The sequence below is a fragment of the Bombina bombina genome, chromosome 3 (assembly GCF_027579735.1).
Source record: "Bombina bombina isolate aBomBom1 chromosome 3, aBomBom1.pri, whole genome shotgun sequence".
In the NCBI taxonomy this organism is placed as follows: domain Eukaryota; kingdom Metazoa; phylum Chordata; class Amphibia; order Anura; family Bombinatoridae; genus Bombina; species Bombina bombina.
Window position 1 is genome coordinate 379,074,937 of NC_069501.1, and position 22,306 is coordinate 379,097,242.

The window sequence follows — 22,306 nt, forward strand, 5'->3', positions numbered from 1 at the left end:
ATCGAAGAAGACAGAGGAGAGATTCCAAATGGTCCACTCTTCGAAAAATTTCTTGGAACCGTAACTAGACCAAACGGAAGTGCAATAACTTGAAGAGCTGGTACAGGAACGCAAAGCTTAGGAACTGGAAGTGGTCCTTGAGGATTGGTACGTGAAGAGAGCATCATTTAGATCTATTGTGGTCATTCCTGTGACGAAAGGCAAAGAATGACTGGGGTTATGGAGAAGTGGGGAAGGTATTTAGCCTTTGGCTGGGTTGTCTTTGCCTCCTCCTGGTGGCTAGGTTCAGTATTTCCCACAAGTAAGGAATGCAACGGTGGTCACTTCCCATAATAAGAAGGAAATATTGCTTTAGCTACAATGACTGCTCTGGTCCTCTTGAGCTTTATAATTGTGGCTTTATAATAAGGGAAGAACTTTAGAGGTTAAATAAAAAAACATGTTAATTTTCTGAATTTTCTTCCATTTACTGTCAACCCTCAATTTAAGGAGTACCTTCCTTTTTGCCAGAACAGGGGAAATGTGTCATTTGTGTCCGATAACAATAATATTATAATACAATGGTTGTTTTTAATTATGTCCTTATATCACTGACTTGGATTACATTAAATATGTATTTTGATATTTAAACTGAATGACTAAATTGAACCCTAGGGACTGATTGCTTACTGGCTGATAAGCAGTGACGTGTCGAACAAACATAAAAACAAAAAGTGTCAGTAAAGGAAAATCAATTGTACAAATAAAATTGTAAGATATTTAAAAAAAATGTAATACCCCTTTAAGCATTCATGTGCCCTTTAGCCTTTCTGGGGCACAGTTCATAGAATTAAACTACATGGAAGCAGACTTAAAGGGACAGTCAAGTCCAAAATAAACTTTCATGATTCAGATAGGGCATGTAATTTTAAACAACTTTCAAATTTACTTTAATCACCAATTTTCTTTGTTCTCTTGGTATTCTCAGTTGAAAGCTAAACCTAGGTAGGCTCATATGCTAATTTCTTTGATATTGAAGGCTGCCTCTAATCTGAATGCATTTTGACAGTTTTTCACCACTAGAGGGCGTTAGTTCATGTGAGTTATATAGATAACATTGAGCTCACGCACGTAAAGTTACCTAAGAGTCAGCACTGATTGGCTAAAATGCAAGATATAAGGTAATCACAGAGGTAGAAATTGTATTAATATAACTGTTGGTTATGCAAAACTAGGGAATAGGTAAAGAGATTATCTATCTTTTTAAACTGTAACATTTTTAGTGTATACTGTCCCTTTATTACATGATAAATACCCACTGCATTGTTTTTCTGTGCTACATGAATTCTTTTTTGGTGGATTTAATTGTGTTTCCTGTTCCTTTAAAAGGACATGAAAACCAAATGTTTCTTTCATGATTCAGATAGAAAATACGATCTTAAAGGGACATGAAACCCAATTTTTTTTTCTTTCATGATTTAGAAAGAGCATGCAATTTTAAACAACTTTCCAATTTACTTCTCTTATCTAATTTGCTTCATTCTCTTGATATACTTTATTGAAAAGCATATATAAATATGATTAGTACCTGCTGATTGGTGGCTGCACATGGATACCTCATGTGATTGGCTCACCCATGTGCATTGATATTTTTTCAACAAAGGATATCTAAAGAATGAAGCAAATTAGATAATAGAAGTAAATTGGAATGTTGTCTAAAATTGTATTCACTATCTGAATCATGAAAGAAAATGTTTGGGTTTCATATCCCTTTAAACAACTTTCCAATGTATTTACTTTATAAAATTAGTTTTATACTCTGGGTATCCATGTTGAAAGAAGCACATTACTGGGAACTAGCTGAAAACATTAGGTGAGCCAATGATGAGACATATATGTGCAGCCACCAATTAGCATCCTAGTCGTGCACTGCTGCACCTGAGCCTACCTAGGTATGCTTTTCAACAAAGGATACTAAAAGAAGAAAGCAAATGAAATAACACAGGTAAATTGGAAAGTTGTTTAAAATTGCATATTCTATTTGAATCGCCAAAGTTTAATTTTGACCTTACTGTCCCTTTAAGTGCATGGATTAATAGTTCTTATAGTGGGATAATTAGCATAATTTGCGGCAAGGTATACAAGCTAAGAAACAGTAGAACTAGATAAAAAATAAAAAGTTATTAAAGGGACACTAAACCCAAATTTTTTCTTTCGTGATTCAGATAGAGCATGCAATTTTGAGCAACTTTCTAATTTACTCCTATTATCAAATTTTCTTCATTCTCTTGGTATCTTTATTTGAAATGCAAGAATGTAAGTTTAGATGCTGGCCCATTTTTGGTGAATAACCTGGGTTATTCTTGCTGATTGGTGGATAAATTCATCCACCAATAAAAAAAGTGCTGTCCAGAGGTCTGAACCAAAAAAGAAGCTTAGATGCCTTCTTTTTCAAATAAAGATAGCAAGTGAACAAAGAAAAATTGATAATAGGAGTAAATTAGAAAGTCGCTTAAAATTGCATGCTCTATCTGAATCACGAAATAATTTTTTTGGGTTCAGTGTCCCTTTAAGGAGTTAAATAGTATTGTCATCACTGAAGTGTAAAGCATACACTGCGGCCTGCATTGCAGTTGATTAATCGTTGCAGTGCTGTGATAACTGTGCCAAGTACATCCATGATTCTAATGTTACATCACCTGCCCTCTTGGCAGCAGATGCCAAGTCCTGCTGCAACCAGAGCTTGATATAGGAGTAGGTGCGTGTGGGCAAACGGCGCCTATCTGGTTTCAAATATTTCCTTGGTAAAAGTACATTTGAATGCAAGAATGACATGCTCAGATTTGTTACAGCTTGTTACTTCAGCATTACTATCTCTATAACTATAGCCTAGATTACAAGTAAAGGGCTACATTATCGCGATAATTAACCAGCCATTAAGAGTAGCTGGTTACGGTAGCAATTAGCGCTCCAAAATTAAACCAGAGATCAGATCTCTGGTTAATTTTCTAAAAGTGCCCCAAAATAGAAGGCATTGTAGTTTTTTTATTTAAAAAAAAAAAAAAAGTTGCAAGTTTTGGGGCTTTAAAGTTGGTGAATGTGGGGTGTTAGAAACAAAACGGCACTGAAAAGTGCCTTTACATTGCAGTCTATGGGAACTGTGTGTTCCCAGTAAATATATATTTATATACGACAATATACATATATATTTTACGTGTTAACATGTGTATATACAAATATTAACACATAAATATAAATGTATATAGTCATATATATTTAATTGTGCGAGATAGGACTTGTCAATCACCTAGGTCCAATGAATCCCCCCCCCACCTCTGTTAACCTTAGCAGAACAAGTATCCCAACAACTATTAACCTTAACCACAATTCAGTCTTTACCAGCATTTACCTAACAGCATCAGGATCCCCACAACTATTAATCCTAAATACACTGGTACTCACATCTGTATTAAAGGGACATAAAACAGTATGAACTAACATACGTTTCTATGTATATAATGCAGCCAAAGCTTGCCTGCAAAAATGTTCCTATTTTAACCCTCATTAACCACTTTAATTCAGGAATAGTTTTGTTTGCAGCAAGCTCCCCCTTGGCCTTTCCATATATGGAAGGTGCTATCAAGGCCATAGCTTCTTCAGAATGCACAAGTGCACATGCACGGTAGGGGGCAGAGTCACCTGACACCTGACTAAAGCAGTGCACAGCATAATGCTAAAGCTTTCACAAAGCATGTGACATTATCCCCATGGAATGAGCAAGCCTCTTGGCAACAAACAATAGCAGGACCTGCTGTACCTCCTCAACCCCCCTTGCTTGCATAACTAATTATCCTCACATGCACACTCGCCAGAAACACAGGCCCTCAAGCTTCGTACGGAGCTTGATAGATAGGCCCCTATGCCACTGATAAGGGGGTGGAGCAAGCTTCACTTGGGAACACTAAAGTGTAAGTAATTTTGCAGATTTTTGGAAATTTTATTAAAATACTTCTAAGCTTTTTTTTTTTTTTTTTTACACTTTTTTTCACACACTGTTTAACCTCAGTTGACCCTTTTATAATATGCACATAACTCAAAATGTTTTATGGCACTTTAACCAAGCCTCTCCTTTCTCCACCACTACTAACCCTAACCACACTAAGCCTCCACTGATAACTAATACTAACTATTCCAGAATCCATCACCACCATTAACCCTCACCAGAACACAACCTATTAACTCTAACCTCACTGACTCACAACACTATTCACATTAACCGCACTGGGATACATGCAATTATTATTCTAAAAAGCATCAGGAACTTGTTGTTAAAAGGCCATATTAGTCAAAAAATGACATGTTCTAATTTGTTAAAGCATGTAATGTTATGTACATGGAGCCTACTCTAATGTGTGTTTAACCCTGCAAAGGGTTTAAACACACAGTAGAAGTGCCGAACGGGTCTGTAGGTCCTGAGCAGAATCCACCGCAGATTCAATCAGTAGGGCAAGTGATTCAGATGTGTAAATAGTGCTGCTGAAATAGAGCATGTCATTTTTTGATTATTATTATAGCCCTTTAATACCACTTCTGTTAAAGGCTGTGACACACTGCAAGCGATGCGGTGCGAGGCAAAGCAGCTGCTTTGCTCCGCGTCGCATCGCTTCTGAAGTTCAAATATTTCATCTCTGAGCGCTTAGCTACGCGACCTGACGCAGCAGAGAGCTCAGAGATGAAAAGGCAGGACACACTGAGCGCACACAGCTGCATCTACATGCTGCGCGTCACTCTGCTTGCAGTGTGTCACAGCCTTAATACTAAACACTGCTTCCCTGGCTGCTGCTATGTGGCTATAACCTTGTCACTATCAGCTGAAGCTCATTTACAAATCAGGCCTTAGTGAACAAAAATGGCAACACATTATTCTCAAAGATACATTGCGATCAACCATTTTTCCATCATGCATATGAGAGGGCAGCCTTTACACAAGTCAAATATATTATTGGCCTGATTAAGGGGCCAGTTCCAATCTTTCCATTTGTTTTCTTGATGTTGGAAAAATGGGAACAGTTGTTTTTTTGTTAAAAAGTGATCATAATCTTTTTGAGTCAAACACAGCCAACATTGGAGATCTGATCTCCATTTTCCCACAACGGTACTTGGAACTGCCGATAAAGGATGCTGATCACTGAAATACCAAACTGGTTAAAGGGGTTGATGTAGTCTGTGTATGTGTATAGATGTTGGAAAAAGTGGTGTTTATGATAAGTGTTAAACAATCTGAATGCCATTTGTATATGGGCATGATGGGTATACTGAGAATGTTTAATTGATTATGTTTTTGAAACACAGATTTTTTTTTTTATTCATTAAGAAAGAAAAATGGGATTTTAGCAGTTCTCACACTTGTAAATATACAAAAGGCATATATGTGCAGCCACATATAGACACCAGGGGGCGCTCTACAGTCCCAAATAAATCAGTGAAATACAAAGTTCATGTCCTTCAATGTGCTGACTATTCCCGGCTGCTCTTTTTCCAGAGATGGTTGGTCTCCTGGCACAAGAAGTATCTGTAAAGTATAGAGAAGAAAACACAAAGGTGCCTAAATGGCCTAGTACATATATGTGCAGCCACCAATCAGAAGCTAGTTCCAAGTAGTGCATTTCTGCTCCTGAGCCCACCTAGGTATGCTTTTCATTAAAGGGTAACAAGAGAATGAAGCAAATTAAGATAATAGAAGTAAATTGAAAAGTTGACTAAAACTGTGTGCTCTATCTGAATCAAGAAGGTTTCATTTTGACTTTGCTGCCCTTTAAGTTTTCTGTGATCATCACCATTCTATAATTGTATATGGGACATATCTTGGCAAGAAGGGACACTCAGTCTTGAATTGTCATGATAGCTATTTAAGGATGTTCCTGCATGTGAGCAGCTGGAATATGTATCTGAGAAACAGACAAAATGGCTCCATTCCCTAAGGAAAACCTCTTTTTTGTCATTTTGCAAGTCAGGTCATAAGTGAACAAGATTTCCCACATTACTAAAAGTTTGTCCTTATTCCTACATTTGTAGAACACCAGGTAAAAGATAATTAAAAGACCTTTACCTGCCAAAGTGTCCTGTTTTTAAAATTAAAATATGTCTACTTAAAGCACTGGACTAGACAGTAATCTTATTACTATTCATTTTATGACATATAGAGTGAAGATATTTTTCTTGTGTATATATACTGAGTGAGGATATTTTTCTTGTCTATATACTGAGTGAGGATATTTTTCTTGTGTATATACTGAGTGAGGATATTTTTCTTGTGTATATACTGAGTGAGGATATTTTTCTTGTGTATATATACTGAGTGAGGATATTTTTCTTGTGTATATACTGAGTGAGGATATTTTTCTTGTGTATATATACTGAGTGAGGATATTTTTCTTGTCTATATACTGAGTGAGGATATTTTTCTTGTGTCTATACTGAGTGAGGATATTTTTCTTGTGTATATACTGAGTGAGGATATTTTTCTTGTGTCTATACTGAGTGAGGATATTTTTCTTGTGTATATACTGAGTGAGGATATTTTTCTTGTGTATATACTGAGTGAGGATATTTTTCTTGTGTCTATACTGAGTGAGGATATTGTTCTTGTCTATATACTGAGTGAGGATATTTTTCTTGTGTATATACTGAGTGAGGATATTTTTCTTGTCTATATACTGAGTGAGGATATTTTTCTTGTGTCTATACTGAGTGAGGATATTTTTCTTGTGTCTATACTGAGTGAGGATATTTTTCTTGTGTATATACTGAGTGAGGATATTTTTCTTGTGTATATACTGAGTGAAGATATTTTTCTTGTGTATATACTGAGTGAGGATATTTTTCTTGTGTCTATACTGAGTGAGGATATTTTTCTTGTGTATATACTGAGTGAGGATATTTTTCTTGTCTATATACTGAGTGAGGATATTTTTCTTGTCTATATACTGAGTGAGGATATTTTTCTTGTGTCTATACTGAGTGAGGATATTTTTCTTGTGTATATACTGAGTGAGGATATTTTTCTTGTCTATATACTGAGTGAGGATATTTTTCTTGTGTATATACTGAGTGAGGATATTTTTCTTGTGTATATACTGAGTGAGGATATTTTTCTTGTGTCTATACTGAGTGAGGATATTTTTCTTGTGTATATACTGAGTGAGGATATTTTTCTTGTGTATATACTGAGTGAGGATATTTTTCTTGTGTCTATACTGAGTGAGGATATTGTTCTTGTCTATATACTGAGTGAGGATATTTTTCTTGTGTATATACTGAGTGAGGATATTTTTCTTGTCTATATACTGAGTGAGGATATTTTTCTTGTGTCTATACTGAGTGAGGATATTTTTCTTGTGTCTATACTGAGTGAGGATATTTTTCTTGTGTATATACTGAGTGAGGATATTTTTCTTGTGTATATACTGAGTGAAGATATTTTTCTTGTGTATATACTGAGTGAGGATATTTTTCTTGTGTCTATACTGAGTGAGGATATTTTTCTTGTGTATATACTGAGTGAGGATATTTTTCTTGTCTATATACTGAGTGAGGATATTTTTCTTGTCTATATACTGAGTGAGGATATTTTTCTTGTGTCTATACTGAGTGAGGATATTTTTCTTGTGTATATACTGAGTGAGGATATTTTTCTTGTCTATATACTGAGTGAGGATATTTTTCTTGTGTATATACTGAGTGAGGATATTTTTCTTGTGTATATACTGAGTGAGGATATTTTTCTTGTGTATATACTGAGTGAGGATATTTTTCTTGTGTCTATACTGAGTGAGGATATTTTTCTTGTGTATATACTGAGTGAGGATATTTTTCTTGTGTATATACTGAGTGAGGATATTTTTCTTGTGTATATACTGAGTGAGGATATTTTTCTTGTGTATATATACTGAGTGAGGATATTTTTCTTGTCTATATACTGAGTGAGGATATTTTTCTTGTGTATATACAGAGTGAGGATATTTTTCTTGTGTATATACTGAGTGAGGATATTTTTCTTGTGTCTATACTGAGTGAGGATATTTTTCTTGTGTCTATACTGAGTGAGGATATTTTTCTTGTGTATATACTGAGTGAGGATATTTTTCTTGTGTATATACTGAGTGAGGATATTTTTCTTGTGTCTATACTGAGTGAGGATATTTTTCTTGTGTATATACTGAGTGAGGATATTTTTCTTGTGTATATACTGAGTGAGGATATTTTTCTTGTGTCTATACTGAGTGAGGATATTTTTCTTGTGTATATACTGAGTGAGGATATTTTTCTTGTGTATATACTGAGTGAGGATATTTTTCTTGTGTATATACAGAGTGAGGATATTTTTCTTGTGTATATATACTGAGTGAGGATATTTTTCTTGTCTATATACTGAGTGAGGATATTTTTCTTGTGTATATACTGAGTGAAGATATTTTTCTTGTGTATATACTGAGTGAGGATATTTTTCTTGTGTCTATACTGAGTGAGGATATTTTTCTTGTGTATATACTGAGTGAGGATATTTTTCTTGTCTATATACTGAGTGAGGATATTTTTCTTGTCTATATACTGAGTGAGGATATTTTTCTTGTGTCTATACTGAGTGAGGATATTTTTCTTGTGTATATACTGAGTGAGGATATTTTTCTTGTCTATATACTGAGTGAGGATATTTTTCTTGTGTATATACTGAGTGAGGATATTTTTCTTGTGTATATACTGAGTGAGGATATTTTTCTTGTGTATATACTGAGTGAGGATATTTTTCTTGTGTCTATACTGAGTGAGGATATTTTTCTTGTGTATATACTGAGTGAGGATATTTTTCTTGTGTATATACTGAGTGAGGATATTTTTCTTGTGTATATACTGAGTGAGGATATTTTTCTTGTGTATATATACTGAGTGAGGATATTTTTCTTGTCTATATACTGAGTGAGGATATTTTTCTTGTGTATATACTGAGTGAGGATATTTTTCTTGTGTATATACTGAGTGAGGATATTTTTCTTGTGTCTATACTGAGTGAGGATATTTTTCTTGTGTATATACTGAGTGAGGATATTTTTCTTGTGTATATACTGAGTGAGGATATTTTTCTTGTGTCTATACTGAGTGAGGATATTTTTCTTGTGTATATACTGAGTGAGGATATTTTTCTTGTGTATATACTGAGTGAGGATATTTTTCTTGTGTCTATACTGAGTGAGGATATTTTTCTTGTGTATATACTGAGTGAGGATATTTTTCTTGTGTATATACTGAGTGAGGATATTTTTCTTGTGTATATACAGAGTGAGGATATTTTTCTTGTGTATATACTGAGTGAGGATATTTTTCTTGTGTATATACTGAGTGAGGATATTTTTCTTGTGTCTATACTGAGTGAGGATATTTTTCTTGTGTATATACTGAGTGAGGATATTTTTCTTGTGTATATACTGAGTGAGGATATTTTTCTTGTGTATATACTGAGTGAGGATATTTTTCTTGTGTATATACTGAGTGAGGATATTTTTCTTGTGTATATACTGAGTGAGGATATTTTTCTTGTGTATATATACTGAGTGAGGATATTTTTCTTGTGTATATACTGAGTGAGGATATTTTTCTTGTGTCTATACTGAGTGAGGATATTTTTCTTGTGTATATACTGAGTGAGGATATTTTTCTTGTGTCTATACTGAGTGAGGATATTTTTCTTGTGTATATACTGAGTGAGGATATTTTTCTTGTGTATATACTGAGTGAGGATATTTTTCTTGTGTATATACTGAGTGAGGATATTTTTCTTGTGTATATACTGAGTGAGGATATTTTTCTTGTGTCTATACTGAGTGAGGATATTTTTCTTGTGTCTATACTGAGTGAGGATATTTTTCTTGTGTATATACTGAGTGAGGATATTTTTCTTGTGTCTATACTGAGTGAGGATATTTTTCTTGTGTATATACTGAGTGAGGATATTTTTCTTGTGTATATATACTGAGTGAGGATATTTTTCATGTGTATATACTGAGTGAGGATATTTTTCTTGTGTATATACTGAGTGAAGATATTTTTCTTGTGTATATACTGAGTGAGGATATTTTTCTTGTGTATATACTGAGTGAGGATATTTTTCTTGTGTCTATACTGAGTGAGGATATTTTTCTTGTCTATATACTGAGTGAGGATATTTTTCTTGTCTATATACTGAGTGAGGATATTTTTCTTGTGTCTATACTGAGTGAGGATATTTTTCTTGTGTATATACTGAGTGAGGATATTTTTCTTGTCTATATACTGAGTGAGGATATTTTTCTTGTGTATATACTGAGTGAGGATATTTTTCTTGTCTATATACTGAGTGAGGATATTTTTCTTGTCTATATACTGAGTGAGGATATTTTTCTTGTGTATATACTGAGTGAGGATATTTTTCTTGTGTCTATACTGAGTGAGGATATTTTTCTTGTGTCTATACTGAGTGAGGATATTTTTCTTGTGTCTATACTGAGTGAGGATATTTTTCTTGTGTATATACTGAGTGAGGATATTTTTCTTGTGTATATATACTGAGTGAGGATATTTTTCTTGTGTATATACTGAGTGAGGATATTTTTCTTGTGTCTATACTGAGTGAGGATATTGTTCTTGTGTATATACTGAGTGAGGATATTTTTCTTGTGTATATACTGAGTGAGGATATTTTTCTTGTGTATATATACTGAGTGAGGATATTTTTCTTGTGTATATACTGAGTGAGGATATTTTTCTTGTGTCTATACTGAGTGAGGATATTTTTCTTGTGTATATACTGAGTGAGGATATTTTTCTTGTGTCTATACTGAGTGAGGATATTTTTCTTGTGTCTATACTGAGTGAGGATATTTTTCTTGTGTATATACTGAGTGAGGATATTTTTCTTGTGTATATACTGAGTGAGGATATTTTTCTTGTGTATATACTGAGTGAGGATATTTTTCTTGTGTATATACTGAGTGAGGATATTTTTCTTGTGTATATACTGAGTGAGGATATTTTTCTTGTGTATATACTGAGTGAGGATATTTTTCTTGTGTATATACTGAGTGAGGATATTTTTCTTGTGTCTATACTGAGTGAGGATATTTTTCTTGTGTATATACTGAGTGAGGATATTTTTCTTGTGTATATACTGAGTGAGGATATTTTTCTTGTGTATATACTGAGTGAGGATATTTTTCTCGTGTATATACTGAGTGAGGATATTTTTCTTGTGTCTATACTGAGTGAGGATATTTTTCTTGTGTCTATACTGAGTGAGGATATTTTTCTTGTGTATATACTGAGTGAGGATATTTTTCTTGTGTCTATACTGAGTGAGGATATTTTTCTTGTGTATATACTGAGTGAGGATATTTTTCTTGTGTATATATACTGAGTGAGGATATTTTTCATGTGTATATACTGAGTGAGGATATTTTTCTTGTGTATATACTGAGTGAAGATATTTTTCTTGTGTATATACTGAGTGAGGATATTTTTCTTGTGTATATACTGAGTGAGGATATTTTTCTTGTGTATATACTGAGTGAGGATATTTTTCTTGTCTATATACTGAGTGAGGATATTTTTCTTGTCTATATACTGAGTGAGGATATTTTTCTTGTGTATATACTGAGTGAGGATATTTTTCTTGTGTATATACTGAGTGAGGATATTTTTCTTGTCTATATACTGAGTGAGGATATTTTTATTGTGTCTATACTGAGTGAGGATATTGTTCTTGTGTATATACTGAGTGAGGATATTTTTCTTGTGTATATACTGAGTGAGGATATTTTTCTTGTGTATATATACTGAGTGAGGATATTTTTCTTGTGTATATACTGAGTGAGGATATTTTTCTTGTGTCTATACTGAGTGAGGATATTTTTCTTGTGTATATACTGAGTGAGGATATTTTTCTTGTGTCTATACTGAGTGAGGATATTTTTCTTGTGTCTATACTGAGTGAGGATATTTTTCTTGTGTCTATACTGAGTGAGGATATTTTTCTTGTGTATATACTGAGTGAGGATATTTTTCTTGTGTATATACTGAGTGAGGATATTTTTCTTGTGTATATACTGAGTGAGGATATTTTTCTTGTGTATATACTGAGTGAGGATATTTTTCTTGTGTATATACTGAGTGAGGATATTTTTCTTGTGTATATACTGAGTGAGGATATTTTTCTTGTGTCTATACTGAGTGAGGATATTTTTCTTGTGTATATACTGAGTGAGGATATTTTTCTTGTGTATATACTGAGTGAGGATATTTTTCTTGTGTATATACTGAGTGAGGATATTTTTCTTGTGTATATACTGAGTGAGGATATTTTTCTTGTGTATATACTGAGTGAGGATATTTTTCTTGTGTATATACTGAGTGAGGATATTTTTCTTGTGTATATATACTGAGTGAGGATATTTTTCTTGTGTATATACTGAGTGAGGATATTTTTCTTGTGTCTATACTGAGTGAGGATATTTTTCTTGTGTATATACTGAGTGAGGATATTTTTCTTGTGTCTATACTGAGTGAGGATATTTTTCTTGTGTATATACTGAGTGAGGATATTTTTCTTGTGTATATACTGAGTGAGGATATTTTTCTTGTGTATATACTGAGTGAGGATATTTTTCTTGTGTATATACTGAGTGAGGATATTTTTCTTGTGTCTATACTGAGTGAGGATATTTTTCTTGTGTCTATACTGAGTGAGGATATTTTTCTTGTGTATATACTGAGTGAGGATATTTTTCTTGTGTCTATACTGAGTGAGGATATTTTTCTTGTGTATATACTGAGTGAGGATATTTTTCTTGTGTATATATACTGAGTGAGGATATTTTTCATGTGTATATACTGAGTGAGGATATTTTTCTTGTGTATATACTGAGTGAAGATATTTTTCTTGTGTATATACTGAGTGAGGATATTTTTCTTGTGTATATACTGAGTGAGGATATTTTTCTTGTGTCTATACTGAGTGAGGATATTTTTCTTGTCTATATACTGAGTGAGGATATTTTTCTTGTCTATATACTGAGTGAGGATATTTTTCTTGTGTCTATACTGAGTGAGGATATTTTTCTTGTGTATATACTGAGTGAGGATATTTTTCTTGTCTATATACTGAGTGAGGATATTTTTCTTGTGTATATACTGAGTGAGGATATTTTTCTTGTCTATATACTGAGTGAGGATATTTTTCTTGTCTATATACTGAGTGAGGATATTTTTCTTGTGTATATACTGAGTGAGGATATTTTTCTTGTGTCTATACTGAGTGAGGATATTTTTCTTGTGTCTATACTGAGTGAGGATATTTTTCTTGTGTCTATACTGAGTGAGGATATTGTTCTTGTGTATATACTGAGTGAGGATATTTTTCTTGTGTATATATACTGAGTGAGGATATTTTTCTTGTGTATATACTGAGTGAGGATATTTTTCTTGTGTCTATACTGAGTGAGGATATTGTTCTTGTGTATATACTGAGTGAGGATATTGTTCTTGTGTATATACTGAGTGAGGATATTTTTCTTGTGTATATACTGAGTGAGGATATTTTTCTTGTGTATATATACTGAGTGAGGATATTTTTCTTGTGTATATACTGAGTGAGGATATTTTTCTTGTGTCTATACTGAGTGAGGATATTTTTCTTGTGTATATACTGAGTGAGGATATTTTTCTTGTGTCTATACTGAGTGAGGATATTTTTCTTGTGTCTATACTGAGTGAGGATATTTTTCTTGTGTATATACTGAGTGAGGATATTTTTCTTGTGTATATACTGAGTGAGGATATTTTTCTTGTGTATATACTGAGTGAGGATATTTTTCTTGTGTATATACTGAGTGAGGATATTTTTCTTGTGTATATACTGAGTGAGGATATTTTTCTTGTGTATATACTGAGTGAGGATATTTTTCTTGTGTATATACTGAGTGAGGATATTTTTCTTGTGTCTATACTGAGTGAGGATATTTTTCTTGTGTATATACTGAGTGAGGATATTTTTCTTGTGTATATACTGAGTGAGGATATTTTTCTTGTGTATATACTGAGTGAGGATATTTTTCTCGTGTATATACTGAGTGAGGATATTTTTCTTGTGTCTATACTGAGTGAGGATATTTTTCTTGTGTCTATACTGAGTGAGGATATTTTTCTTGTGTATATACTGAGTGAGGATATTTTTCTTGTGTCTATACTGAGTGAGGATATTTTTCTTGTGTATATACTGAGTGAGGATATTTTTCTTGTGTATATATACTGAGTGAGGATATTTTTCATGTGTATATACTGAGTGAGGATATTTTTCTTGTGTATATACTGAGTGAAGATATTTTTCTTGTGTATATACTGAGTGAGGATATTTTTCTTGTGTATATACTGAGTGAGGATATTTTTCTTGTGTATATACTGAGTGAGGATATTTTTCTTGTCTATATACTGAGTGAGGATATTTTTCTTGTCTATATACTGAGTGAGGATATTTTTCTTGTGTATATACTGAGTGAGGATATTTTTCTTGTGTATATACTGAGTGAGGATATTTTTCTTGTCTATATACTGAGTGAGGATATTTTTATTGTGTATATACTGAGTGAGGATATTTTTCTTGTGTATATACTGAGTGAGGATATTTTTCTTGTGTCTATACTGAGTGAGGATATTTTTCTTGTGTCTATACTGAGTGAGGATATTGTTCTTGTGTATATACTGAGTGAGGATATTTTTCTTGTGTATATATACTGAGTGAGGATATTTTTCTTGTGTATATACTGAGTGAGGATATTTTTCTTGTGTCTATACTGAGTGAGGATATTGTTCTTGTGTATATACTGAGTGAGGATATTTTTCTTGTCTATATAATGAGTGAGGATATTTTTCTTGTCTATATACTGAGTGAGGATATTTTTCTTGTCTATATACTGAGTGAGGATATTTTTCTTGTGTCTATACTGAGTGAGGATATTTTTCTTGTGTATATACTGAGTGAGGATATTTTTCTTGTCTATATACTGAGTGAGGATATTTTTCTTGTGTATATACTGAGTGAGGATATTTTTCTTGTGTATATACTGAGTGAGGATATTTTTCTTGTGGAACACAGTGGTTCTATAAATCAATATACAGTCAAACGTAATATTCTTTTGTCAATACTTAGGTGAATGGTAAGAGAATAAAATGGAGCTTACTGTTATTCCAGCTGTTGAGATTGCGAGTATTCCTACTATCTGATATTCTCTGTGCACAATCTTCTCAATCTCCAGCAAACAGTCCTACAAGATAATAAAACATGACAAGCCATTAACTAAGTTACATCTCTACTATATGAGAACTTTTGTTAAATAAAGTGTTTTACATGAGGTCGTGAAGGTCAATATTTAGTTGTTTTGTGGTACCACTTGTTAAAGGGACAGTCTACTCCAGAATTTATATAGATAGATAATCCCTTTATTACCCATTCCCTAGTTTTGCACAACCAACAGTTCTATAAATATACTTTTTACCCCTGTCATTACCTTGTATCTAAGCCTCTGCAGACTGCCCCCTTATTTCAGTTCTTTTGACAGACTTGCAGTTTAGCCAGTCAGTGCCCTCTCATAAGTAACTCCATGGGCGTGAGCACAATGTTATCTATGTGGCACACATGAACTAACATCCTCTAGCTGTGAAAAACTGTCAAATTAATTTAGATAAGAGGCGGCCTTCAAGGGCTTAGAAATTAGCATATGAACCAACCTAAGTTTAGCTTTCAACTAAGAATACCAAAAGAACAAAGCAAATTTGTTTATAAAAGTAAATTGTAATGTTGTTTAAAATGACATGCCCTATCTGAATCGTTAAAAGTTTAATTTTGACAAGACTGTCCCTTTAATAAAAAATTACATAATGGTTTAAAGCTACTGCACTGATACCTTTACTACTAGTTACTAAAGTATTTAGAGCGACAACTAATGCATAAATAACATGATATAATTTGTTAGACCATGCCGTTTTTGCATTACTGTTCCAACGTCACTATGTGCTTAACCGCTGCAAAGGGGTAAACACAAAGGTGAGGTCATGTTCAAGAGCCACAAGCACTGCAGCTCCTGAAGGCTGATGAGAAAATAAGAAGCAGCAGTCACACAACCTACATACCTACATACTGTATGTGTGTGTGCTACCTGTGTCACTACCTTACAGTAGGATATATCCAGAATATGGTGACAGGTAGTACACACACATATTGCTGTCACTTTGGATATAGTTTTGGAATGAGGGCTTAATCTGTATATATAATTGGGTTTTTAACAGATCAATATTGATGTAATTTCTTGACAAAGGCTCCATAGAGAGAAGAAACGTTGACTTCTTTTTAAGAAGATTGTTTTAGATTATACAATAAACTTGTGTGAAACTTCAAAGTCCTGTGAGTGTCCACAACTTGTGACATAATAAATAGATATTAGGACTCGAGGTAGCACCTGGGCATCAATTTGTATGATAGTAGTGAGTGAATGGCAAAAAACTATCTATCTATCTATCTATCTATCTATCTATCTATCTATCTATCTATCTATCTATTATATAAACTGCTGAAGTGAAACACATGAGAAATGAAAAGTAAGGGTGTTTACGTTTATGGGATTTCAGATTGAGTACTGCTGTCTTAACATTTGACCTACTTAAAATAAAATGATTGAGTTGTGTGCTCTGCAAACTGCCTGGCACTGCACCTGCATTGCCCTGATTTCACCACCAACAGTGGCCTAGGGGGCAATTTCCACTCTGCCCCCCAGACCAGTCTACCCCTACCTACACATACACATCTACACACACATATACACACTTACCCGCACACATAAACACATATATACACATAAATACAAACACATTCACATCTACATACACACAAACACACATGCACACATATACACACATATCCTCACACATATACACATGCGCACACACACATATACACACTATCCTCACACATACAGTGGGTCAAAAAAAGTATTTAGTCAGCCACCAATTGTGCAAGTTCTCCCACTTAAGAAGATGAGAGAGGCCTGTAATTTTCATCATAGGTATACCTCAACTATGAGAGACAAAATGTGGAAACAAATCCAGACAATCACATTGTCTGATTTGGAAAGAATTTATTGGCAAATTATGGTGGAAAATAAGGATTTGGTCAATAGCAAAAGTTAATCTCAATACTTTGTTATATATCCTTTGTTGGCAATGACAGAGGTCAAACGTTTTCTGTAAGTCTTCACAAGGTTGTCACACACTGTTGCTGGTATGTTGGCCCATTCCTGCATGCAGATCTCCTCTAGAGCAGTGATGTTTTGGGGCTGTCGCTGGGCAACACAGACTTTTAACTCCCTCCAATGGTTTTCTATGGGGTTGAGATCTGGAGACTAGATAGGCCACTCCAGGACCTTGAAATGCTTCTTACGAAGTCACTCCTTCGTTGCCTGGGCGGTGTGTTTGGGATCAATATCATGCTGAAAGACCCAGCCACGTTTCATCTTCAATGCCCTTGCTGATGGAAGGAGGTTTTCACTCAAAATCTCACGATACATGGCCCCATTCATTCTTTCATGTACACGGATCAGTTGTCCTGTTCCCTTTGCAGAGAAACAGCCCCAAAGCCATGCTTCACAGTAGGCATGGTGTTCTTTGGTTGCAACTCAGCATTCTCTCTCCTCCAAACACAACGAGTTGTGTTTCTACCAAACAGTTCTACTTTGGTTTCATCTGACCATATGACATTCTCCCAATCCACTTCTGGATCACCCAAATGCTCTCTAGCATACTTCAGACGGGCCCGGACATGTACTGGCTTAAGCAGGGGGACACGTCTGGCACTGGAGGATCTGAGTCCCTGGCGGCGTAGTGTGTTACTGATGGTAGCCTTTGTTACATTGGTCCCAGCTCTCTGCAGGTCATTCACTAGGTCCCCCCGTGTGGTTCTTGTGATCATTTTGACCCCACAGGGTGAGATCTTGCGTGGAGCCCCAGATCGAGGGAGATTATCAGTGGTCTTGTATGTCTTCCATTTTCTAATTATTGCTCCCACAGTTGATTTCTTCACACCAAGCTGCTTGCCTATTGCAGATTCAGTCTTCCCAGCCTGGTGCAGGTCTACAATTTTGTTTCTGGTGTCCTTCGACAGCTCTTTGGTCTTCACCATAGTGGAGTTTGGAGTGTGACTGTTTGAGGTTGTGGACAGGTGTCTTTTATACTGATAACAAGTTCGAACAGGTGCCATTAATACAGGTAATGAGTCTAGGACAGAGGAGCCTCTTAAAGAAGAAGATACAGGTCTGTGAGAGCCAGAAATCTTGCTTGTTTGTAGGTGACCAAATACTTATTTTCCACCATAATATGCAAATAAATTCTTTCCAAATCAGACAATGTGATTGTCTGGATTTGTTTCCACATTTTGTCTCTAATAGTTGAGGTATACCTATGATGAAAATTACAGGCCTCTTTCATCTTCTTAAGTGGGAGAACTTGCACAATTGGTGTCTGACTAAATACTTTTTTGCCCCACTGTATACACATGAACACACACCTACATACTCTCACACATGCACACATACACACACCTACATACTCTCACACATGCACACATACATACACTTACCCTCTCACAAACACACATACATGCACACACAAACACATATACACACCTACAAACACACCCTCACACATTAACACATACACATACATGTGCACACACATGCACACATACACAATCTTACCCTCACACATAAACACATATATACACATAAATACACACACATGTGCACACACACATACATATCTACATACACACATATAAACATCAACATACACACACTTACTCTCGCACATAAACACATATTTACACACACACACATGCACACACCCTCACACATAATTACACACACATGCACGCACACACACAAACACCTAACAAATACACACACACACTTATATTTTGCAAGAAAACTAGTAAGCTAAATTGTAAAAATCATCTGCATATTAAATCTTTTGCATTATGAAAAACAGCAATAACTGAACACTGAACTTTATGTGGAAAATCCCTCTAGTGGATAAATTGAAGCAAATACAGATGAAACTCAAAAAATTAGAATATCGTGCAAAAGTTCATTTATTTCACTAATGCAACTTAAAAGGTGAAACTAATATATGAGATGGACTCATTAAATGCAAAGCAATATAGTTTAAGCCGTGATTTGTTATAATTGTGACGATTATGGCTTACAGCTCATGAAAACCCCAAAGCCACAATCTCAGAAAATTAGAATATTACATGCAATCAATAAAACAAGGATTGTACATAGAACAATATCGGACCCCTGAAAAGTATAAGCATGCATACTGTATGTACTCAGTACTTGGTTTGGGCCTCTTTTGCAGCAATTACTGCCTCAATGCGGCGTGGCATGGAAGCTATCAGCCTGTGGCACTGCTGAGGTGTTATGGAAGACCAGGATGCTTCAATAGCGGCCTTCAGCTCTTCTGCATTGTTCGGTCTCATGTCTCTCATCTTTCTCTTGGCAATGCCCCATAGATTCTCTATGGGGTTCAGGTCAGGCGAGTTTGCTGGCCAATCAAGCACAGTAATCCCATGGTCATTGAACCAGGTTTTGGTGCTTTTGGCAGTGTGGGCAGGTGCCAAGTCCTGCTGGAAAATGAAGTCAGCATCCCCATAGAGCTTGTCTAAGGAAGGAAGCATGAAGTGCTCCAAAGTCTCTTGGTAGACGGCTTCGTCGACCCTGGACTTAATGAAGCACAATGGACTAACACCAGCAGATGACATGGCTCCCCAAATCAACACAGACTGTGGAAACTACACACTGGACTTCATCCTCTCCATTCTTCCTCCATACTCTGGGTCCTTGGTTTCCAAATGAGATGCAAAATTTGCTCTCATCAGAAAAGAGGACTTTGGACCACTGAGCAACAGACCAGGTCTATTTTTCTTTAGCCCAGGTAAGACGCTTCTGACGTTTGTTGTTCAGGAGTGGCTTGATAAGAGGAATACGACATTTGAAGCCCATGTCCAGTATCCGTCTGTGTGTGGTGGCTCTTGATGCACTGACTCCAGCCTCCGTCCACTCCTTGTGAAAGTCCCCAACACTTGTGAATGGCCTTTTCCTGACAAGGCTACGGTCATCCATGCTGCTTGTGCACCTTTTTCTTCCACACTTTTCCCTTCCACATGACTTTCTATTAATGTGCTTTGATACAGCACTTTAGGAACATCCAACTTCTTTGCAATTACCTTTTGAGGCTTTCCCTCCTTATGGAGGGTGTCAATGATGGTTTTCTGCACAACTGTCAGGTCAGCAGTCTTTCCCATGATTATGATTCCTACTGAACCAGACTGAAAGACCATTTAAAGGCTCAGGAACCCTTTGCAGGTGTTATGGCTTAATTAGCTTATTAGAGTGGGACACTTTGAGCCTAGAATATTGCACCTTTTCACAATATTCTAATTTTCTGAGATTGTGGATTTGGGGTTTTCATGAGCTGTAAGCCATAATCATCACAATTATGACAAATCACGGCTTGAACTATTTCACCTTTTAAGTTGCATTAGTGAAATAAATGAACTTTTTCACGATATTCTAATTTTTCGAGTTTCACCTATAACGTCTGCATAAAACATACCAGGTTTGTTGTGCAGCATGTGACTTCACCTGATTTAGGTTGATTTAAAGAGACATTATAGTAATTTTTAAATAAAATGTAGGCTTAGTATTGCTTACATCAGCAATTAAATGGGCATTAAAGTATTTTTCTATATTTTAAATCAGAAAGCTGCACATTGCATAATATTTGAATGCAGAATAAATGGATTTAACACTGCCATTTTGTTTGGAAACTTGCCATGTTTTGCAGTCCAGTGTCCCACATCTTAAACTGCCTCTTGAGAGATGTTTACAATAACTACTTTGCTGTGGGTACATGGAGCAAATATAAATGAGCTCTTTGGCTGGTCAAGCAATCATTGTATAGAATGTTTTAGGATCAGGGTTTGTTGATTCTTTATGTTGATTTTCTGATTTTAAAGGGACATAAAACCCACTTTTTACTTTCATGATTCATATAGAGCATGTGATTTCAAGTAACTTTCTAATTTACTTCCATTATCTAATACGTTTTGTTACCTAGGTAGACTCAGGAGCAGCTGATTGATGGCTGCACATTTATGTCTTGTGCTATTGGCTCACCCAATGCATTCAGCTAGATCCCAGTAGTGCATTCAAATTAGATAATTAAAGTAAATTGGAAAGTTGTTTAAAATTGTATTAGATATCTGAATCACCAAAGAAAAAAATTGGGTTTCATGGGCCTTTAAGCTGGGATGCATCAAAAACTTAATGTAAAAAATATAAAATAATGCTTTTGTTTTGCTGTAGTGCATTTGTTAAACACTGCAGCCTGGTCTGCTTAAGGTGGGAGGGAGAGGTTTATATCTGTAATATGCATTCACAAGTGACCAATCAAAGAATGCTATTAAAGTCAACAATGACTGCAAAGGCACACTTGTTACCCACACGTATCCATGCCTGATATAGTCACATGGTTTTGTCCTACTTTAATTGTGGGGCGCGCCTGGCTGTGAAGCTTTTACATTGAGCATTGTCAAACGCCATCTTAGATTGCTGGTAGCATCACCCACAACATAAGTCGCCACTGCTGAGCATGCACGTGCATACATAGAACTTCCTTCGGATGGTATTCTGATAGGATACCAAAGATGTTGATAATTGGTGGCAGGGAAAGCAGAGATAAATATGAATAAATACATAACAACATAAAAAGAAGCAGCACTTTACCATGCAAGCTGATACATATGTACATGTGTACTAGCGTGTGAGTGCAAAGTAGTAGAACAGAACTGAGTAGAGGTGGGAGGTATTTAAAAGGATATGAAACCCATTTTTTTCATGATTCAGATAGAGCATGCAATTTCAAGCAACTTTCTAATTTACTTCTATTAATCATTTTTTCTTTATTCTCTTAGTATCTTTATTTGAAAAAGCAGGAATGTAATCTTTAATTTTTGGTTTAGCAACATGGGTAGTGTAAGCTGATTGGTTAGCCACCAAAAAGCAAGCACTACCAAGGCCCTGAACCAAAAATGGGCTTTCTCCTAAGCTTATATTCCTGCTTTTTAAATAAAGATACCAAGTGAACAAAGAAAATTTGATGAAATAAGTAAATTAGAAAGTTGATTAAAATTGCA

At 35.1% G+C, this 22,306-nt stretch overlaps 1 protein-coding gene across 1 annotated transcript in view; it reads right to left on the reverse strand.

Moving 5' to 3' along the window:
* The window catches only part of TSPAN2 (tetraspanin 2), a 458,679-nt gene that overhangs the window by 17,074 nt on the left and 419,299 nt on the right, over positions 1–22,306 (reverse strand). The window contains exon 7 of the mRNA XM_053706532.1: positions 15,243–15,326. Within this exon, the coding sequence (XP_053562507.1) occupies positions 15,243–15,326 (84 nt within the window). The remainder of the gene's footprint in view (positions 1–15,242; positions 15,327–22,306) is intronic.